We start from the raw sequence: 20,803 nt of genomic DNA, 5'->3' as shown, positions 1-20,803 counted from the left end.
TAGAGGATGTCTTGGTTCGGGTTGGTGAACTTATTTTTCCTGCTGATTTTTATATTCTCGATATGGAAGAGAGATCCTCCCGTAACACAGTTCCTATCATTTTGGGGAGGCCATTTTTGAGAACAACCCGATCCAGCAACATCGAACAAGACGATGGAACAAGCGATCCACAGAATCATCTAGATGCCTTTGGAACCTCAATGCTTTTCAATGGGGCCACCGACTCCACCATGTGTCGAGCATTTCCCCCCACTCTGAAACGCGTTGCTCTACAATGGTTTACTCGACTCGCACCAAACAATGGATTCAACATCCGCTTCACAACAAGTAGAGATCAGCCTCGTTCTTCCTACACCATGTCCAATATACGACATGAATCCCATGAGCCCCTCCGATCTTACCTAGACAGATTCGACTCGGAGGCCATGAAGGTTTGCATATTTTAGTGACCGACTTGCAGAATGGCCTCTTCAGGCAAGAATTGGCTAAATATTCAGACCTCACAATGAAAGAACACCGATCTAAAGCTCAATAATTCATCAATCCAGAAGAAACCCACCCTAATCGGCCACCCACCGAGCATAGAGAATACCAACTCCCCTCACAGGAAGCCAAACGTCCCAAAACACACGAACACCCTCGAGATGATCCACCCCGACAACCCAAAAAACCCAACTACAACTCTTACACCCCCTCAATGCTAGCCGAACTAGAATTTTACAACAAGTTATGGCCACCCACTTAGTCCAACTCCCCAAACCCAATCCAGGCAGGAGACCAGGGACTTAAGACCGCTCCAAATACTGAGACTTCCACACCTTCTTTGGCCATGTAAAAGAAAAGTGCACCCAACTGAGGGACACTATCAAAGACCTGATCCAAGCAGGCACCTTTAGAAACTTATAGCTCGGACCCTCCAAGATCGATCACTGCCTCTACGTTGATCCAGTCCTCCTCGGAGACGTTCCCCCCAAAAAGATCAACATGAACGTCTTCCGAACAGAGACCAAAGAGACTATCGCTCCAACAATAGGCGACAACGGAGTCCGGTGGACATCAACACCATATCCGGCATATTCGTTGCTGGTGGTACATCTAGGGCAACCCAAAAAAGGTATGTCCGGGAGGTCATGCAATCAACCGTCCGCAAACCCCGCCAGAGCTAGAGCTACCAAGCACCACCCTCACTCTCCTTCGATGATTGTGACTATGAACCAAAATGAATAATAAGAAGGTTGGACGTTTGTTTGTTGACAAAGGCAGTTCAACGGACATCATGTTTCAAGATCTTTTCACCAAGATGGAAATCAAAGATAGAGACGTATTGTCGTATGATGGACAACTTGTCGGTTTCACGGGACAAGGAATCACCTCACGGGGCTATGTTGATATATGGCTGACTGTCAGAGAACAACCTCTAACCCGGACGATTCAAGCAAAGTTATTGGTCATCGACTATGTCTCAGCTTACAACGCCATACTCGTCGACCAACGCTCAACCACCTCGAAGCAATAGTCTCCACCCCACACCTTGCATGAAGTTTCTCTCATCCGACCTTCAAATATGCACGGTTAAGGGAGACCAACAGAGCGCAAGAAGTTGCTATCAGATGAGTCTTGGACCGAACCACACTTCATTACAAGCACCACCCCCTAAGAAAAAACAACGGAGTGTGCACTTAGTGAATCTAGATGCCAGGGCAAATACAGAAGACCTACGACCTCAACCAGAAGGAGAAAAAACCTCCCTTCAACTCGGTGCCCTAAAAGAAAATATGGTGTATATCGGCTATACTCTTGACGAAGTTCAGAAGTCCAAACTGATCAAATGCTTGAAGTCCAACAAAGATCTTTTTGCTTGGTCCGTTGTAGATATGCCCGAAATTGACCTATCAGTTGCCTGCCACAGACTCATGACAAACCTTGGGGCAAGAGCGGTGGCCCAGAAGAAAAGAAAGATTGGCGCCGACAGAACAACTGAGATTACTCAAAAGATCTCATAACTTCTAGAGGTCGACTTCATCCGAGAAATAACATATACCACCTGACTGTCAAATGTTGTGCTAGTCAGGAAATCATCTGGAAAGTGGTGGATGTGTGTGGATTATACAGACCTGAACAAAGTGTGCCCAAAAGATCCATACCCCCTCCCCAACATCGATCATCTCGTTGACAATTCTTTCGGGTACCGATTTCTGTCTTTTATGGATGCTAATTCAGGATACAACCAGATCCTCATGTACCCACCAGACCAAGACAAGACCGCCTTCATGACAACCGAGGCGGCTTACTGTTACACAATCATGCTATTCGGTCTGAAAAATGCAGGGGCCACATATCAGAGAATGAACACCATCTTCAGATATCAGATTGGAAGGAACATGGATGTCTATATGGACGATATGATCGCCAAGAGTCTACCAATAGAAGATCATGTAACTATCATGAATGTCGTCTTTAGCCGACTATGCAAGTTCAATATGCGCCTCAACCCAGAAAAGTGTACATTCAGAGTCGAAGCTTGAAAGTTCTTGGGATTTCTGTTAACAAGTCGAGGTATTGAAGCCAACCCAGCAAAGTGCAAGCAATCATCAACATGCGCAACCCAAGATCACTTAAGGAAGTCTAACAACTTAATGGGCGGTTGGCGGCCTTGGCCATATTTCTTCCAGCATCCGCCAAACATTCTCTCCTGCTGTTCCAGGTCCTAAAAAAGAGCAACACTTTTACTTGGTCGGAGGATTGTGAAGCAACTTTCCAAATTTTCAAACAATACCTAGCTACTCCTCCCGTGCTTTCTAAGCTTGCACCCGCTGAGACACTATATGTTTACTTGGCTATAACAGACGGGGTCGTAGCCACCACTCTAATTAGTGAAAATAAAGATGGTTAGCTCCCAATATACTTCACCAGCAAGGCATTACAAGGCTAAGAGCTCAGGTATCAGAAGTTAGAGAAGGTCGCTTATGCCCTCTTGGTGGCAACAAGATGACTGCAACAATATTTTCAATTCCATACGGTGGTGGTCAGAACAAATCAAACTATCTGCCAGATTTTACACAAGCCTGAGCTAGCCGGGCGGATGATCTCCTCGTCCATTGAACTGTCACAATTTGATATACGGTACAAACCTAGAGCCGCTATCAAGAGCCAAGTCCTGTCCGATTTCATTGCCAAATTGACCACACAACCGGGTAGTTTCGAGCAAATATGGACAATATATGTTGATGGTTCATCCAACCCTCCGGCCAGCGGAGCAGGAGTCTTGTTAGACAATGGCCATGGGATGACCATCGAGCACTCACTAACATTCACCTTTGCTACATCAAATATTCAAGCAAAACGTGAAGCATGCATTGCTAGTTTGTAGTTGGCTAGAGAAATTGGGGCGGAAAAAGTCTCCACCTGTAGTGATTCCCACCGGGCAATCTCTCAAATCACGAGGGCCTATTAGACAAAAGACGTGTTGCTCGAAAAATACCTAGCCAAGGTTAAGGAATTGATGGGCAAATTCGAAACAACCTCCATCCAACACGTCCCAAGGGAACAAAATATTCGAGCTGACATTTTGTCCAAACTAGCAAGCACGAAGAGCCCGAGTAACAACATATCAGTGGTTCAAGGGATAATCCTGCAACCAAGTGTCATAACCATCGAACGAACACATATCCTAGACGATTGGACCGGCCCAATGATCAGGTACTTGTGCGATGACGACTTGCCAGCGGGTCAGAGTGACCGGCAAAGATTCCTCAAGTATAGTTCGTGGTTTACCATAGTACAAGGTTGTCTGTATCGCCGAGGGTTTTCTACTCCTATGCTTAAATGCCTCGGCCCCGATAGGGCTCGTTATGTCCTCCATGAAATCCACGAAGGAAGTTGCGGCCATCATCTCGGTGCGACATCACTGACCAAGAAGATACTCCGAGCCGGTTATTATTGGTCGAACATGGACAAAGATGCCTCTAAATTCACCAAGAAATGCACGCCCTGCCAATTGTTTGCTGACCTCCAGAAAGCCCATCTTGAAGAGCTAACTACGACGATGACCCTAATGGCCATTTTGTAGATGGGGTATAGATATTCTAGGACCATTTCCACTAGCAACCGAACAACTTAAATTTCTGATAGTAGCTGTCGACTACTTCACTAAGTGGATTGAAGCTGAACCCTTATCCAACATCACGATGACCAACATTCGGAAATTTACTTGGAGAAATATCATAACACGGTTTGGGATACTAGCTGCAATAGTCAGCGCAACGGAACCCAGTTTTCTGATCGGAAGTTCAAAGAACTACTGTCAGGTCTTCACATCAAACAACACTTCACTTCAGTTGAGCGCCCTCAGGCAAATGGTCAGGTGGAAGCGGCTAACAAAGTCCTCCTCTGTGGGATAAAAAGAAGATTACAAGAAGCCAATGGAGTGTGGTCAAAACAGTTGCATCATGTCCTATGGGCTTACCATACAACTCCTCACTCCACCACCGGGGAATCACCTTTCAACCTTACTTACGGGTTCGAGGCTATGATCCCGGTGGAGATCGGCGAACCACCTGGCGAACAATACATTTTGATGAAACTACCAACTCGACCATCTTGAGACACAACTTGGACTGGGTCGAGGAGAAGAAAGACCGAGCCAGAATCAGAGAGACCGCCATCAAAAGGAGAGTCGCCAAAAAATACGATAGAACGGTGGTAACACGAGGCTTTGAAATAGACAGCTTAGTGCTCAGGAGGGCTGACACCAGAAGAACAAAGGGAAAACTAGCACCCAATTGGGATGGACCATACTGATAAACCAACAAGACCAACATAGGAGCCTACAAGCTCAAAGACCTAGCGATGAAAGAAATCCCTCGTACTTGGAACGCGACAAACCTATGACAGTTTTTTGCTTAAAAATGTCAATCCGAGCCAGACCTTTATACGCCTCAGCAAAATGATGTAACACAATCCAACTTATATGATAACAAGGTATTATTCAGATATCCTTTGCAAAAGTCCTCTTGATCGCCATCAGTATACCCCTCAGAGGTGTGGGCCAGTCCCCCTTCGATGGCGGTTAAGTTCATAAACCCAAAACATGACCAAGTCATCTTGGTCGCCATCGGTGAACCCCTCGGAGGCGTAGGCCAGTCCCCCTTTGATGGCGGTTAGATTCATAAACCTAAGACAGGGCCAAGTCCTCTTGGTCGCCATCGGTGAACTCCTAGGAGGTGTGGGCCAGTCCCCCTTTGATGGCGGTTAGATTCATAAATCCAAGACAAGACCAAGTCCTCTGGGTCACCATCGGTGATCCCTCAGAAGCGTGGGTCAGTCGCCCTCTAATGGCGGTTAAATTCATAAACCCAAGACATGATCAAGTCCTCTGGGTCGGCATCGACAAACCCCGCAAAAATTTAAACCGAAATAACAATTTCCAATTGATTAAGTCGACGACCCAATCAATCAAGACTTGATAATTATTAAACAGTTTCCAGTTCATGGCCCGATCAATCCAGCCTTGTTAATTATTAAACAGTTTCCAGTTCATTAAGTCGATGGCCCGGTCAATCCAGCCTTGTTAGTTATTAAACAATTTCCAGTTCATTAAGCAGGGATAATATAGACGACCAAAAGCAATGCATAACCAAAAGCAATGCTTAGATAGGATAAACAGGGGTAGTACAGATGACCAAAAACATTAAAGTCATTCAGAATACATTACACCTGCAATCCTTCCCCACTAAGTCCTACCCGGGACCAGAAGCTTCACTAGGCCTTCACCATCATCAACAACCAACTCCCTCTCAGGAGTGACCGAGGTGTCTATCCGGGTCCAAGACCATTCATAATCCGGAGGAACCAACCAGACTTGAGCAAAGGCATTGTCCCATCCCACATTCGCTGCAGCAACGACATCTTCCTCTAAGTCCCGATAAGACGCCTTCAGTTAGCTGAACAATGTCTCCCTTTGTTCGTCTCATCGCACTCGTCGACCAACTGCAACTTCGTCCCCAAATAACGCTTCTCCCCTTCAGCTCGGTCAAGGCGGTCACATAGGGCCCCGATTTCCCATTGGGCATATCCCATATTGGCATGGGCTTGCAGTGCAACATCCTGAACTTCTTGAAGTTGGAGGGTCATCGCCGACAATTGTTCACCAATAGTCAGGTTCTGCACCTCTTGGACTTTAAGCGCCTTGAGGTATTTTTTCTTCAACTCGTGGAGCTCAGCCGAGTGCTGCTCTTGGAGCTTAGCCAAAGCATCCTCCCCGACCCGGGTAGCCAACACTCCCTCACCCTCAAGATATTTGGCCATGGAAGCAGCCAAAACTCCCACATCCCGAACCCTCCTCAGAAGGTCAAGCACAGGCAGGGAGTCCATCTTCTCCACTACCCCAGGGTTGAGTAGCCCGGTCTCCACCACCTTGGGAACACGATACAGAAAAGAAGACTTGATAGTAGTATTTCCTTTCCCACTACTAGGGGTTTTCCCCTTAGTAGGCCCCTCCGAGCAAGGATCGAGGACCCCGTCAAGCACAACTTCTTCCCCGGTAAGGTCAACCGGGTGGACATCATCCGGAGTGAGCATGACCACCGCTTCAGGCTCAGAAGGAGGAGGCACATAAATCGCCAGTACGAATGACTCCATACGAGAAGATTCCGCACGGGCGGACGAGTCAAACCTCGCCTTTTTAGTGACCTCTGCACTCTTCCTCTTCAGGGCAGCCCTCCTCAGAAGACCTGATCATTCGGATTGATCACCCATAGTAGTTGCTGGAAAGAAGAGAAAAAGACGTCAAAACAGGATAAACAATACAAAATATGAGATAATATATGCGCATTACATTCGTAAACCCAGATGCTCACCAACTTTAGCCTAAAACATTTGATCCCCATTGACCAACTTATAGCATATGACAACCCGACCCTCCTTGACCCAGTTCAGCATCTCATATGCCACCTCATTTTCCTGGCGGTTCAGCTGGTCGTATGAGAAACTGATGGATTTGGCCGGTTTCTGATGGATTCCCATGTTCCAAGAAAAGGGAAATCGAGTCTGCCCATCGGGCCCATATGCCCACGAGTGTTGTTCACTTGCAACCTTTACCTAGAACCCGGATTTCCATCCCTTGACCGATCCCTCGAAGGGCTATAAGAGAGCACACCCATTTGCAGATTGAAGCGAGGTCCACCCGCGTCGGGCTGTGTCACTTTCATCTTTATTGGAACTGTGCCCCACCCGGAAAATCCAGAAGAAAAGGCGGAGCATGCACGGATGCTCCATGACCTCGCAGAAAATCCTGAAGGCTCAGATAAACCCCCAAGAGTTGGAAAGGAGCCACTTGAAGATGTTGCAACACTTGGGAAGATCAGTCGTCAAATGGAACCTTCACCCCAATACGATGGTAGAAATACTCGTACATATAAAAACTGTGGTGATCATTATACTCCAGGAAAATATCCTGACAAACGCGCTCCTTTTTGGTCGGACTACAACATGTGATACCCTCAATCAGATAAGCCAACAACTCTACCTGAGGTTGCTTAACCGTCGTATAGAAATAAGGGCTCCCTATAACCTCTCGGTCAACCCACCAATAAGGAGATTCTAAGCCCATCATCTTCGGTGGAAGTGTATATTGGTCAGCACGCTCGACGAAATTTCTCCTCATAGATAACCTGTCATCAGAAGAAGTGTCAGACTCCGAATTGGATATACCATCCAAGACTAGACCCCACATCTTACAAAAGGCTGCCCGGTCCAAGACGATTGCCTCGCTCATGTTACCTCCCACCTTCACGTCACACAAGAGGGCGAATAAAGATAACTGTCGAGGTCACCCCTGTGTAGACCGGTACCTTTGATGATGGAGACCCGGGGACGTAAAGATCGATGGGGGGACCAGGCAAGAACTCTAAATCATGGGAGCTAGATTCCCCGCCGGAAATAATTAAAAGAAAAAGGAAGAAGAAGGGAAGGGGAATTACCGATTGAAAATAGCTTGAAAGAAAGAAGACTTCTAGATGGAAAAATATGCCCGGATTCAGTAGATGGTTGAAAGGTCAGTAAGAAGAGAATGAAGAATATGGAGAGAAAGAACCCCTATTTATAGGAAAGACCCAAGCCTAGATCTCCCTAGCAGCCCAATTCAAAATGCAAATCCACCCGTCCAAGATCACTCGAGAATAATCTAACAGTAGCACAAAAACCTAGACGATGGAACCGAAACGAGTAGATGCGTCGATTGAACACCCACTTGTCAGCCTAGACATAGATAGCCATCATGACCTATCCTTATATACCTAAACCATACATGGCCATAACTAGTATATCTCCAACCCACCCTTATAGTCCACAAATTCGGTCATCCCTGAACGGCCTAGTAGATTGGGGGCAACTATTCTATCCCGGTCATAACCAGGCAATTACCCGTCAGACCCGAGCATAGCATTCACTACCCCGCATAATCCTCGTTAGAGATGGCAAAATGGGCATTGCCCGCGAGCGCGCCCGCTTAGCCCGCATTTTTTTGCGGGCATGGCACAAATGGGCATGCGGGCGGCCCACGGGCAGCCCATAAATATAATTTGAGGAAAAGAGTAAGAAAATTTTAGATTAGTTATGATGTTATGTGATTTTTAATCCCTAGAAAAATTGTAATCTAATGTAATTTGTTAAACTTCATATAAAATATCAAAAATTTTGTTAATTTTTTATCTTCAACTATTTTATTTAATTTAATTTCGTTTATTATATGGTTTTTTTTATTTTTTTAATTATTCAACAAAGCTCGTGGGCCGCCCGCAAGCCCGTTAGCCCGTTTTAAAACAAGCAGGGCATTGAATTTTGTCCGTTAACCAATGCGGGCATGCCGACGCCTGCTTAAATTTTTGCGGACATTTGCGGGCGCAGGCTAAACGGGCTGAGCGGCCCCTTTTGCCATCTCTAATCCCTGTTGCCCGTCTCAAGTAGACCCGCTAGTAAAAGATGCCATAAATGCTCCTGACACAATATTGACACCTATGACCCACCGTTTAATGCATCTCTGACCCACCATTTAATGTGCCTCTGACCCAACATTTAATGCGTCTGTGACCCACCATTTAATGCGTCTCTGACTCGGCTCCAATGTCAGATAACAGGCCGCATGCCACGCCGCCTACACATTCCACCTACCCCCGTCAAATCAACAAGGACAGATCCATAGGTCAAAGTAAGGACAGCCAGAGTACGTTCTTTGTACCCGTTAGATGCTTGCCAATGAGCAGATGCCATCTCAACACTTCCTAAGCTCTATAAATAGAAGAGACCATACATGAAATATAATTAATTCTCATTCCTTCATTTATTGCTACACTTATTGCTTTAACTTCTCTCTTATTTACTCCCCTTCTCTCTCTCTAAGAATACTCTACTCACTTGATCGTCGGAGAACCTTTTTAGGTACCTCCCCCGGCGGGTCCAAACGATTATCTGACCAAGTCATCTGCTCTCCTACACTCTTCCGGTCATCCATCCTCAACTCCCGACCAACCACTCTTAACAGCAAAGAACATATAATATATTAAAAGTATAATATATATGCAATGACAGTGTAAGGATTTATATGGAATCAGTACATCATTCACCCTTCATTTCGATCTAAAACAAAAACAAACATAAGTCATTAGAAACATAAAAATAAACAACTTGGATAACAAAACAATGACAATCTTCTGTTTTTTCCATTGTTGTGAGAGTCGGACCGGACCGGACAGTCAGACCGGTCTGACCGTTGACCGGACTTGAAAAAGGCTATGTATTGCAGTCTTAACCGAATCAAAGTTAGACCGCTTTAAACCAGGGAAATTCCGGTCCGACCGTGTTAAACTTGTTTAAACCGATTTAACCTGGGAAGTTAACCGGACGATTCACTTAAAAATTACAAAAATGGAACACTGCTATAATATTTTGTTTTACTACCATCTAAGAAAAGATGAAGATATTATTACTTCAATATAATTATACATAATTATTAATTATATAAAGTTTTACATTTATATATAACTATATATTTATAGATAAAAATTATTAATTATGTATGGATCACCCAGTCAGACCAGACGGTTTAACCATTTAAACCGGTTAAACCAAATATGGGACCTCTACTAGTTTGACGTCCGACTCGGGTTTCACAACATTGGTTTTTTCTTAAAAAAAATCAATGTTATAAATCAATACTTTTGAGAATAAAAGATATAGACTAAAAATAAAGATTCAACCTACATAAAGTAAAGGCCAAATACATATTTACTTTAATCTATTGGTGCCAGCTTTTTACTATTCAATTTTTTTTCACGTTTAAATTACACTAAATTCTTGCATAGATCAAAATTGAATTGGAGTGACAAGGTTGTCCTACATTGATAATTAATAGCTTGAAAGCACAACTACTCTCTCCGTGTTTTTCTTTCTGGCGTCACGCTGAATACTTGAGTACACCTGACACCATGGGTTATCGGATGAGTTTAGAGTTGAGTAATGTTATATTTTCCTATTAATTTTTTTTACAAATCTTTCTACCCATTTAAAAGTAAAATATATTATTTATAAACCAATCATTATTAAATAAAGTATTACTTTATGTTGTGCTAGATCCTCTCCGTAGGTATGATCCTCTCCTTTCCATTATGGGCAAATACAGCTAGTTAACACAGACTTAGTCAAGGAGGTTCAAGGGAAGCAAAATTTGTTTACTGTATCCCTATTTTTTTTTGGGAATATGAAGAAAAAACAGATAAGCTAAAAGTTGGATTAGTTCAAGAGTTGAACAAAGCAAGGATGTACATGAAGTCTCACCCCACTATCAAAAGGAAAAAACTTATATTATATCCAGTACTAGAGAAATTGTATGCACATTTAAGAATAATAATATGTAAGGAGTAATAATGTCACATGATCCTTATTTTTATTTTGTTTTTTGATACCCTATCATCTCCATTAGTCTGAAGAGGATACTCACCCCTAGCAATTAAGAGGACGAGATCACTAGAAGGACTATATTAATGTATTAGAAATTAGAGATGGCAAAACGGGCATTGCTCGCATAGTCCGCATTTTTGTGTGGGTCTAGGGCATAGAAATTTTGCCCATTTGTCCGTTTCGCCCGGCCCGTTTTGCCTGGGCTAAGTTTGCGGGCATTTCCGTTGGGCATGCGGGCGGCCTGCGGGCGACTCATAAACATAATTTAAGGAAAAAGTAAGAAAATTTGAAATAAGTTATGATGTAATGTGATTTTTAATCCTAAAAAAATTGTAATCTAATGTGATTTGTTAAACTTCATATAAAATATCAAAAAATAACTCTCCCAACGGGCATTTTTTTCATCCACGAGACTCAAACCCGGGTTCTTGCTTAAGGGGAATCAAGCATGTACCACTTGAACCAACGCCCGTTGGTCTTCAACTACTTTATTTAATTTCATTTCATTTATTATATGATTTTTTTGATTTTTTCAAATTATTTAACAATGCTCGCAGGCCGCCCACAAGCCCGTTTTAAAATGAGCAGGACATTGAATTTTGTCCGTTAACCAATGCGGGCATGCTCGCGCCCGCTTAAATTTTTGCGGGCATTTGTGGGCGCGAGCTTAACGGGCCGGGCGGCCCGTTTTGCCATCTCTAGTAGAAATGATCAAATAAAAAGAGCAAAAGAATATCATAGATTTCTTAATCATATTCAACTAATTTTGCTATATACCTAGAGGGAACATCAAATGAATATTAATTGTTGAAATTTGTTAAAAAATGATGAATTTTAATGTGGTTTAAATACACATTAAAGACGCCATTAATGAGGATTCTTGAGGATGTGAAATGAATAAACTCCCAAAGTCCCAAATTGCTTGGAGGAGAGAAGTTCAAATGCTTTATAAGCCTTAAGTTTCATCCTTGGAGTGCGGCCCAAGGGGTACAATTAGTTTTGTGAGTGAGTGACCACACACATGTACACCACCACCACCTCCGCCGCCGGTCGGGCTTGGACACAACATTCTTTTTAAACAAACATTTATTTATTTTATTATTTTTGGGATATTTGGGCTTGAACCGTGTTTTGACCAAGTCAACACACGCATGCCAAGATATTACGATTCGTGTGATCAGTTTTTTCCAACCGTTAGATCATGTAGTCGTTTGGTTTTTTGCACCATCGGATGGGGGAGTCGTTGGAGGCCTTAGACTATAAATAGAGGCATCCTCCCCTCATTATAACTCGCACCACAAGTTTAAGGCATTTACCTATCAATTTTTCTTTCTCCCCCTAATACTCCGTCAATGCCTTTCCGGCAACCTTCTCCCCATTTCTTTCTATGGCACTTGAGAATTGGCACAGGCAGCCAAAGTGGGAATTTTGAGAACTGATACTGGTAGTCAGTATTGTGGGAAAAAAATTGGCACAGGTAGTCATATTGTGGGAATCAAGAATTGACAATGGTAGCCATATTGTGGGTGTATTCGAGAGCGATTCTTACAGTGCAGTAAGACATTGTATAATAGAGTACTGAACTGTTTTATCCTGGGGACGACATGGTTAATAGTCTGTTTGCACACTTTTAGTAGTACTATGAAACGTCCTAAAGAGAGCGACCTGGTTGTGACTCATTCAGTAAGGATTATTTCGTGCCATTCAGAATTGTTGCGAGCTACACAAACAACAATTTTAAGATGTTTCAACTGCAATGACATTCATAGACAATATTACTGGACCGAATAACTATGACCTGAACAAGCCATTTCAGTTTGACGGGACAATTTCAAACTTTGGCAACATAAGATAGAATTTTTCCCCACTATGAGAAATGTTGCCTACGTTCTAAAAACCGACATCTAAGTGGTGTTGGATGAGGCTGAAAAAGAGGAAATAGATAAATTGGCTATTGAAATAGCTCTCTCGAATGAAAGTGATTACTTATGTAAGAACTTCATTATGAATGGGTTATCTGATGATCTCTATGATTACTACAACCCATAATAGTCTGTCAAATTAATTTGGTATGCACTTGAGAAAAAATATGATACTGAGCAAGTTGGGACTAAGAAGTATGCTATTAGCCACTACCTTAAGTATTAGATAACTGATGATAAATTAGTAGAATCTCAGTTCCACGAGATTCAGAAAATTGCTCATGAGATCATTTCTGAGGGTATGCCCCTAGATGAGCAATTTCAAGTGGCTGTCATAATTGACAAGTTGTCTCCTAGTTGGAAGGACTTCAAAAACCTTCTGAGGCATAAGACGAGAAATATCTTTGGAATCTCTGATCACTCGTCTTCGTATTGAAGAAGAGGCTCGCAAGCAAGATCAGAAAGATGAGGTGTTGATTGCCTCCAACAATAGCACGAAGAAGAAATTCTCAGGTGTGGTTCTGAAGCCTGCACAAACTTCAAGAATCAGAACCGTAGTGAGAATAAGACTAAGAACACCAGTCGTAACAAGAATTAGAACCCCCAAAAGGTCCAACATGGTTGATGAGCCATTTGTGATTGTGTTATCTGAGGTTACTATGGTTGGAGGAACTGATGAGTGGTGGATAGATACTGCGCATCCCGCCATGTCTACTATGATTGTGTTATGTTCAAAACATGCACTAATGTTAATGACAAAAAGGTGTTGTTGAGTGACTCCCACACCATTGTTGTTGCTAGAATTGGTGATGTGGAGCTAAAGTTTTCATCTGAGAAGACTCTGATTCTCAAAGATGTTATGCATACTCCAAAGATCAGGAAGAATCTAGTTTATGGTTTTCTTCTTAATAAGGCTGGTTTTACCTAGACTATAGGAGCTGACTTGTATGCTCTTACTAGGAATGGGGATTTGTTGGGAAAGGGTACACCACTGATGACATGTTTAAATTAAATATTGATGTTTCTATTAATAAAATTTCTGATTCTGTTTTACATGTTGTGTGATTTTAATATTTGACATTCTAGACTTTGTGATATTAATAAATGTGCAATTTCAAATTTGAGTAGCTTAGGTTTAATTCCAAAGTTATCTAAAAATGATTTTGAAATTTGTGAATCATGCAGTCAAGCAAAAATTTCACAAAAACCACATAAATCAGTAATGCGAGAATCTGAACATTTAGATTTAATACACTCAGATATATGTGAATTAGATGGAACGTTAACTAGAAATGGTCAATGTTATTTTATCACTTTTATTGATGACTGTTCTGATTTTACTTATGTATATCTCATGAAAAATAAAAGTGAAGCACATGTTTAAGTTATACGTAAATGAAATTGAAAATCAACTCAATAAGAAAATAAAGAAACTCAGAAGCGATAGAGGCACTCAGTATGATTCTAACACGTTTAATGATTTTTATAAATTAAATGACATTATTCATGAAACAATTGCACCACATTCACCTGAAATGAATGGGAAAGCTGAAAGAAAGAATAGAACTCTAACTGAGTTAGTTATAGCTATTATGTTAAGTTATGGTGCAGTGCCGTCATGGTTTGGTGAAATTTTATTAACTATATGCTATGTACTAAATAGATTTCCCAAGGCTAAAATTAAAATTTCGCCATATGAAAATTTTAAGAATAAACAATCAAACTTGTCTTATTTGAGAACTTGAGGTTGTCTGGCCTATGTGTGAATACCAGACCCCAAGAGAGTTAAACTCGTAAGTAGAGCCTATGCATGTGTATTCATTGTGTATTCTATAAACAACAAGGCGTACATGTTTTATGACCTTAACGCAAAAGTGATCATTGAGTCTAACAATGCAGACTTCAATGTAATGAAATTCCCTTTTAAGTTTAGGAATAGTGGGGGTACAACAACTAGTCACATACTTGTGATTATCAATAATGACGGGTTATAAATAGAACCTAGAAGAAGTAAGAGAACAAGGACTGCTAAAGAGTAAGAACTTGATTATAAGGTCTATACATTGGAAGATGATCCATCAAACCTCCAAGAAGCTTTGACTTCTTTGGATGCTGATTTGTGGCAAGAGGTCATAAATGATGAGATGGATTCTCTAGAGTCTAACAAAACCTGACATTTAGCTGACTTGCCTCCTGGTTGGAAACCTATTGGTTGTAAGCGGGTATTGAAAAAGAAACTGAAATCTGATGGCACAATGGATAAATACAAGGCTCGCCTTCTAACTAAAGGTTTCAGGAAAAGAGAGAATATATATTTCTTTGACACATTTTCACCTATTACTAGAATAACATCCATTAAAGTATTAATATTGATCACTGTGATACATAATTTATTAATATATCAAATGGATGTTAAGACTGCTTTTTTAAATAGTGATATGAAAGAAGAAATCTATATGGAACTACCTTAAAGTTTTGTAATACATGAGCAAGAAAGTTAGGTTTGCAAGTTAGATAAGTCGATGTATGGTCTTAAGCAAGTACCTAAACAGTGACATGAAAAGTTTAACGACTTAATGGTCTCGAAAGAGTTGAAGGTGAATGAAACTGACAAATGCATTTATTACAAATCAGAAAGTGACATTGGTAGTCATATTGTGGGTGAGGGAGCCGTTGGATGCCTTAGACTATAAATAGAGGCCTCATCCCCTCATTATAACTCGCACCACAAGTTAAATGCGTTTACCTATCAACTTTTCTTTGTCCCCCTAATACTCCGCCGACGCATTTCCGGCAACCTTCTCCTCATTTCTTTCTGTGGCACTTGAGAATTGGCATAGATAGCCAAAGTGAGTATTTTGAGAAATGACACTAGTAATCAGTATTGTGGGAAAGAATTGACATGAGTAGCCATATTGTGAGAAATGAGAACAGTTAATAACAACCATTTAATGTTATTTGAACGGTTAAAATTAAAAAGATAAATATACATGACTTTTTTAATGATTACATAGCTAATGACTAATTTTAATCATAACAATCCATATATGATTATATATATTCACAAGAGACTTTTAAATAGTTTTATATGAAATTTTAAAATTTCAAAAAGTTAATATATTATATTTATATAATAACTATAATTTTTAAATATATATATTTATTTATTTATAATATATGATTATATTATTTTACATATATGCATATTATATATATAATTTAGCAAACTTATAAATTTAACAAGTTCAACTATCTTTAGTTCAAGTTAAATTTATTTAAATAACAAGTGGCCTAGGGTTGAGTTATGAAGATGAAGCTGAGAAACGATTACCACATCCAAGATAGATAATAGACTCGCAAATTAAAATTATTTGAGATAATTATTTAACCAAGCACACCTTTTTTATAAATAAGATGAGATAAAAAAATTTCAAGCAAAATATTTGATAATATTTTTTGTACTACAATAATATTTGATAATATTTTAGGTAAAAAATTAATCCATTTTTCAGTATATAATTATCCTTTTCAATAAATATCGCTCTTATTAATCAAATTATTGATATTTTGATTATCTTAGAGACCTAACGGGATCTTACTCTATTAGATCAATATCTTGTTGATCAAATTTAATAATTTAACTTCTTGCAATTATACTTAAAAATTTACAATATCAAAACAAATTTATAATTATTTTTCTATGATGAAAGAATTTATAATTTTAAGTATTAAAACTCAAAAGATTCATCAGACATTCGGCATTTTGATTTGAGCCCCACGTGTTATCCACTAAGCACCTTTTCTATCTTGTAATATGAATATACTTTACTATGAATATTTATATTATTTAAAGATAGACGTTAATAATTAAATATACTTTTATCATTATACTCTCATCCATTATCTGTTGTGATTTATTAGAAAAATATTTAAGTATTAAATTTTTTAAATTTATCATATATATTTTTCTTCAAAATCAATTAGATGAAGAGGCACAGTGGACCATATTTGCTCAGCCAGACTATGACCCAGAAATTAGCAACAACAGATTTCTATCATTCTAAGACTTATTGTTTTTGTTTCATTCATTCATCTTGACCATCATGAAACTTCTCAACTCTGCCGCTAACCTTTCATTAACATGGAACACATATCATAGCCCTAATTTGCGCTTTGTGCTTGTGTACTGCCTCCTATTAATGCCCATTTTCCTTCAAATACTTTACATCTTCTAGTTACTTTCCACACACACATCACTTTCATGCTTATGATTTTTATGCCTTTTTTATATAAAAATATCACTTTTCCTTCCCCCATTCAATTAATATTTAGCGTTAACGATAAGCCGTAGAGATCTTATTGGATTCTTGATGCCATAAAAGTATACTTTTTATGACACCCTTTTTCTTTTTAGCGTGTTTCCTAGAATTTTGACTTTTCTATTTTTGGGTTAACCATGTCCTTTCAGTTCTTTCTAGTTTCTAGTTTTCGTGTAAATAATCTGTGTCATCTATAGTTTCTATGATTCTCTTGATCTTGAAGTAGTTTAATTAAGAAACATGGGCACAATAATCTCTCCAAATTCTTTAAGAATCCCTTACTCTTTTTCTCACTCTCATAAATCAGTTACTTCTTTGCAACCGAGAAATGTCACTGACACTAGCAGTGACATGCCATGTTGGTTTTTTTACCGTTTTGCCCCTTTGAGAATGCATAGAGTAAAATCTGTGATTGCTTGTGCAGTATCTGATAGAGGGTCTTTAAAGTCAGAACAAATTTGGAAAGTGAAGCATGATATTTTGGAGCCTTCTGTACTTGGTATTCAACCTGAGCCACCAAGTTGGCCTGAAAGGGATGAGATTTTGAGGCTTAGATTTGAAAGGAAAGTGAACACTGTAGAACTTCCTTTGTCTATTAGGATGATAAAGAAGAAGCTACAGTGTCACAAGGGCTTTAAAGAGGAAACCAGTGAATTCATCACTTGTTACTGCTCCATGATGAAAACATTTTCTTCCACGTTGTTTATCATCCACCAGCTTCAAAGTTATGCCTTGCAAATGAGGGAAAGTTTGTGTTATGATGGCCCGAAAGGCGACGTGGCTGAGATGCAAAGGCAACTGGATGCTTCGTTTTTGTGGCTCTTCCAAGAGGTTTTCTCAAAGACTCCAAGTCTCATGATCTATGTGATGGTCCTTGTAGCAAATTTTTCTTTGTTTTCATCGAGTAACAAAACTTTCATTGCTGTTAGAAACAATAAACAATTAGGTTTACTAGAAGAGTGTAGAAAGGAGTTGACAAAAGAGGAAAACATGTTGTGGAATGTGATGCTACAAGAAGCTTCAACATGGCAAAAGGAATTAGGGACTGAGGTTTTAGACCATGAGACAATGTTGCAGTTTGTGGCACCAATGTCTGTTCAGCTTGAAGGAGATCATCAATATGAGGAATATGTCAAAACAAGGCTTTATTACAGAAAACATTTAAACAAGGAGCCTTACAATTCCCTTTTACTGTCTAACTTTGCACAGTTCCTTTATCTTGTCATTCATGACCTTGATGAGTAAGTTCTCGAAAATCAATATTCTGATAAACCCTGTTAGCTTTAAATGATGCCTCACTGCTTAGAAACCTTAACACGAGGAAATAATATCTTGCCTGCTTATTCTTATGCACTGAATAGTTTATCAGTTTTTTTAATTTGTTTTTCCAATCTCAATTGAGTCACTTAGAATGGAGTAAGGATCCTCTCTAGTACTAGAGAGAAAAGTATTTCAAAAACAAAAGAAAATTCAACATGTTATGACACGCATTTAGCCTTTTAAGTACACTGAGATAACAATTTTGTCGTTGAAAACAGAAGGAGTTTGAAGTACTTCCCCCTCTTAAGTACTGGAGATGATCCCTGTTTCTTAGAATGACATTATGCCATGATGATACTTGATAGTATTAATGAACTAAGTTTCATGGTATGCCGCACTAGTTCTGCTTTAATTCAGTGCATGGTACATAAGTGAACCATATAACTAAAATAATGAAAGTTTTGTGCTATTCATGGGTGTGGGTGAACAACTTCTTAGGTGAAAGCATGTAATGAATCCCTAAAGTTTCTTCTTTAAACTCTTTGCAGGGCAGAAGAGTACTTCAAGCGAGCTGTGATGGTGGAGCCACCGGATGCTGAAGCATTCAGTCGATACGCCGACTTTTTGTGGTTGGTAAAAAATGATCTATGGGCAGCTGAACAGAGATATGAGGAAGCGTTGGAAGCAGATCCTGGCAACAATCATTATGCATCAAAGTATGCCAACTTCCTTTGGAGTACAGGTGGAAAAGATACTTACTTTCCTCTTGAATCCTCTGATAACTTAAAGCTGTAGTGTTGTTCTTTTGATTAATCAGAGATGAATGAGATGGCACTTCATGGCAGCCCTAGCATGAAATGCCGAACTTCATCCTATTTCATCAGATCCGGGATGTGATATGGTTTCGAAGGATGAATTGTACTGTTCCAATAAAATTTTATTCTTGAACAAAAATCCGTTTTTTTCGACAACTTGCCTTTATGTTGTATTTCCTGACCCTTATCAGTTTATTTTGTAGTTGTTACTCCAATTAGTAATCAATTAACAATGGTCTATGTTTATCTGGGCATATCAAGATGTCAACAGAAAAATGACAGTTTGAAAGTGAAGGAAGCATAGGTTCTCTACATGAGCCCCAGCCAAAGTTAGTTTCTTCTTATCAATTTATGTACTGAGAAATTTGTTTGATTTGTCTACTCAGGTTTCCTCAAATCAATGAACATTTAACTAATTTTTTGTTTTTAATCAATATATCGTTAGTAAGGTTTATTCCTATAAAATTCTGAACTGAACTCAAATAAAGAGATGCAAGAAAAAGAGCATTAGAACAGCACATCAACTGCGTATTAGTATTGAAATAGGATTAAATTGGTACATCATCAACTGAATATCTCTATCATACAAGTATATGAAGGAGTTTCAACTAGCTAATTGAACATCATGGAACTTCTAAAACTGCTGAGAAAATCAAAATCAAAGTAACGAAAAACAGATATTTCGGCTATACTGAAGTAGGGTTTTGCACTTACACATAGGGGTGCAAATATTATCCCATTATAACCTAAGGATAAAAGTGTTATATTATATTACTTTTATTCCTCTTGTTTTTGGGTGAACTTGCCTCTCCGGTACTGGAGATGATCCTAACACGAAGTTGATACATGCATGTAAATCTGCTGATTCCAGTGGGTCCAATCTCAAATATTTTACCTGTAACAATGAAAGAAGAGAAAGTTGATACATGCATGTATTACCATAAATCAACATGGTGACCCATGTCTTTTGAAACAATGTAACAATATTCACGTGCAGCATCTTTTACCATAAATGTATGCTACTAAATCAAGCAATACTACGGAATATGGATCATTGGAACTTCACTATAAGCTAATCATGAAAAAATTAAATCCATAAATAGCCATTTGTGATTGTATTGGTTACTTGATCATTAAAACTGGACTCATGATTATAGAACAATTTCATGAAATACCAGCTTTGATCATGGGATACAAAAATAAGAGACATGGTGTCATGGTGAAACACAATGCAAGTTATCAAATTATTCCAATGACTATCAAAAGTAATTGTAGACAAATATTTTGATAAACTGCATAAGTAAGTTTGTCCAATGCTCATTCCAATACTAGAGAGTTTAATACTGGGTCTAAATTCTAACATGTAGTACCTAAAAGAGTTCAAGAATGCAGATTTAATATTATTTTGAAATTAAATAAATAAGGAATTTAAAAAAATATCCCTCCCCTTACATTTCAAACCAGAAGTGGGTGGTGATAAAATATTGATGCACACTTTCTAGAAGCTTCCACACTTGTGTAGAAATAAGTAGTG

At 39.5% G+C, this 20,803-nt stretch overlaps 2 protein-coding genes across 2 annotated transcripts; both read left to right on the top strand.

Annotated features, from left to right (window-relative positions):
• LOC109329297 lies at window positions 3,950-4,603 on the top strand. Its single transcript, XM_019562976.1, has 2 exons — window positions 3,950-4,065; window positions 4,246-4,603. The coding sequence occupies exons 1-2, from the start codon at window positions 3,950-3,952 to the stop codon at window positions 4,601-4,603; spliced, it is 474 nt and encodes a 157-aa protein (XP_019418521.1).
• LOC109329126 lies at window positions 16,927-19,686 on the top strand. Its single transcript, XM_019562796.1, has 2 exons — window positions 16,927-18,435; window positions 19,003-19,686. The coding sequence occupies exons 1-2, from the start codon at window positions 17,435-17,437 to the stop codon at window positions 19,247-19,249; spliced, it is 1,248 nt and encodes a 415-aa protein (XP_019418341.1). The 5' UTR covers window positions 16,927-17,434; the 3' UTR covers window positions 19,250-19,686.

This window comes from Lupinus angustifolius, chromosome LG16, assembly GCF_001865875.1.
Source record: "Lupinus angustifolius cultivar Tanjil chromosome LG16, LupAngTanjil_v1.0, whole genome shotgun sequence".
Classification (NCBI taxonomy): Eukaryota; Viridiplantae; Streptophyta; class Magnoliopsida; order Fabales; family Fabaceae; genus Lupinus; species Lupinus angustifolius.
The sequence above is the reverse complement of the archived record's forward strand: the minus strand, read 5'-3'. Positions and strand labels throughout refer to the sequence as shown.

Bases quoted from the DNA above. Each gene is read 5' to 3' on its own strand.
- LOC109329297 (XM_019562976.1), top strand. From the start codon at position 3,950: ATGGACAAAGATGCCTCTAAATTCACCAAGAAATGCACGCCCTGCCAA. The intron at 4,066-4,245 runs GTAGATGGGGTA...TTGGGATACTAG, and splicing joins ATGACCCTAATGGCCATTTT to CTGCAATAGTCAGCGCAACG.
- LOC109329126 (XM_019562796.1), top strand. From the start codon at position 17,435: ATGGGCACAATAATCTCTCCAAATTCTTTAAGAATCCCTTACTCTTTT. The intron at 18,436-19,002 runs GTAAGTTCTCGA...AACTCTTTGCAG, and splicing joins GTCATTCATGACCTTGATGA to GGCAGAAGAGTACTTCAAGC.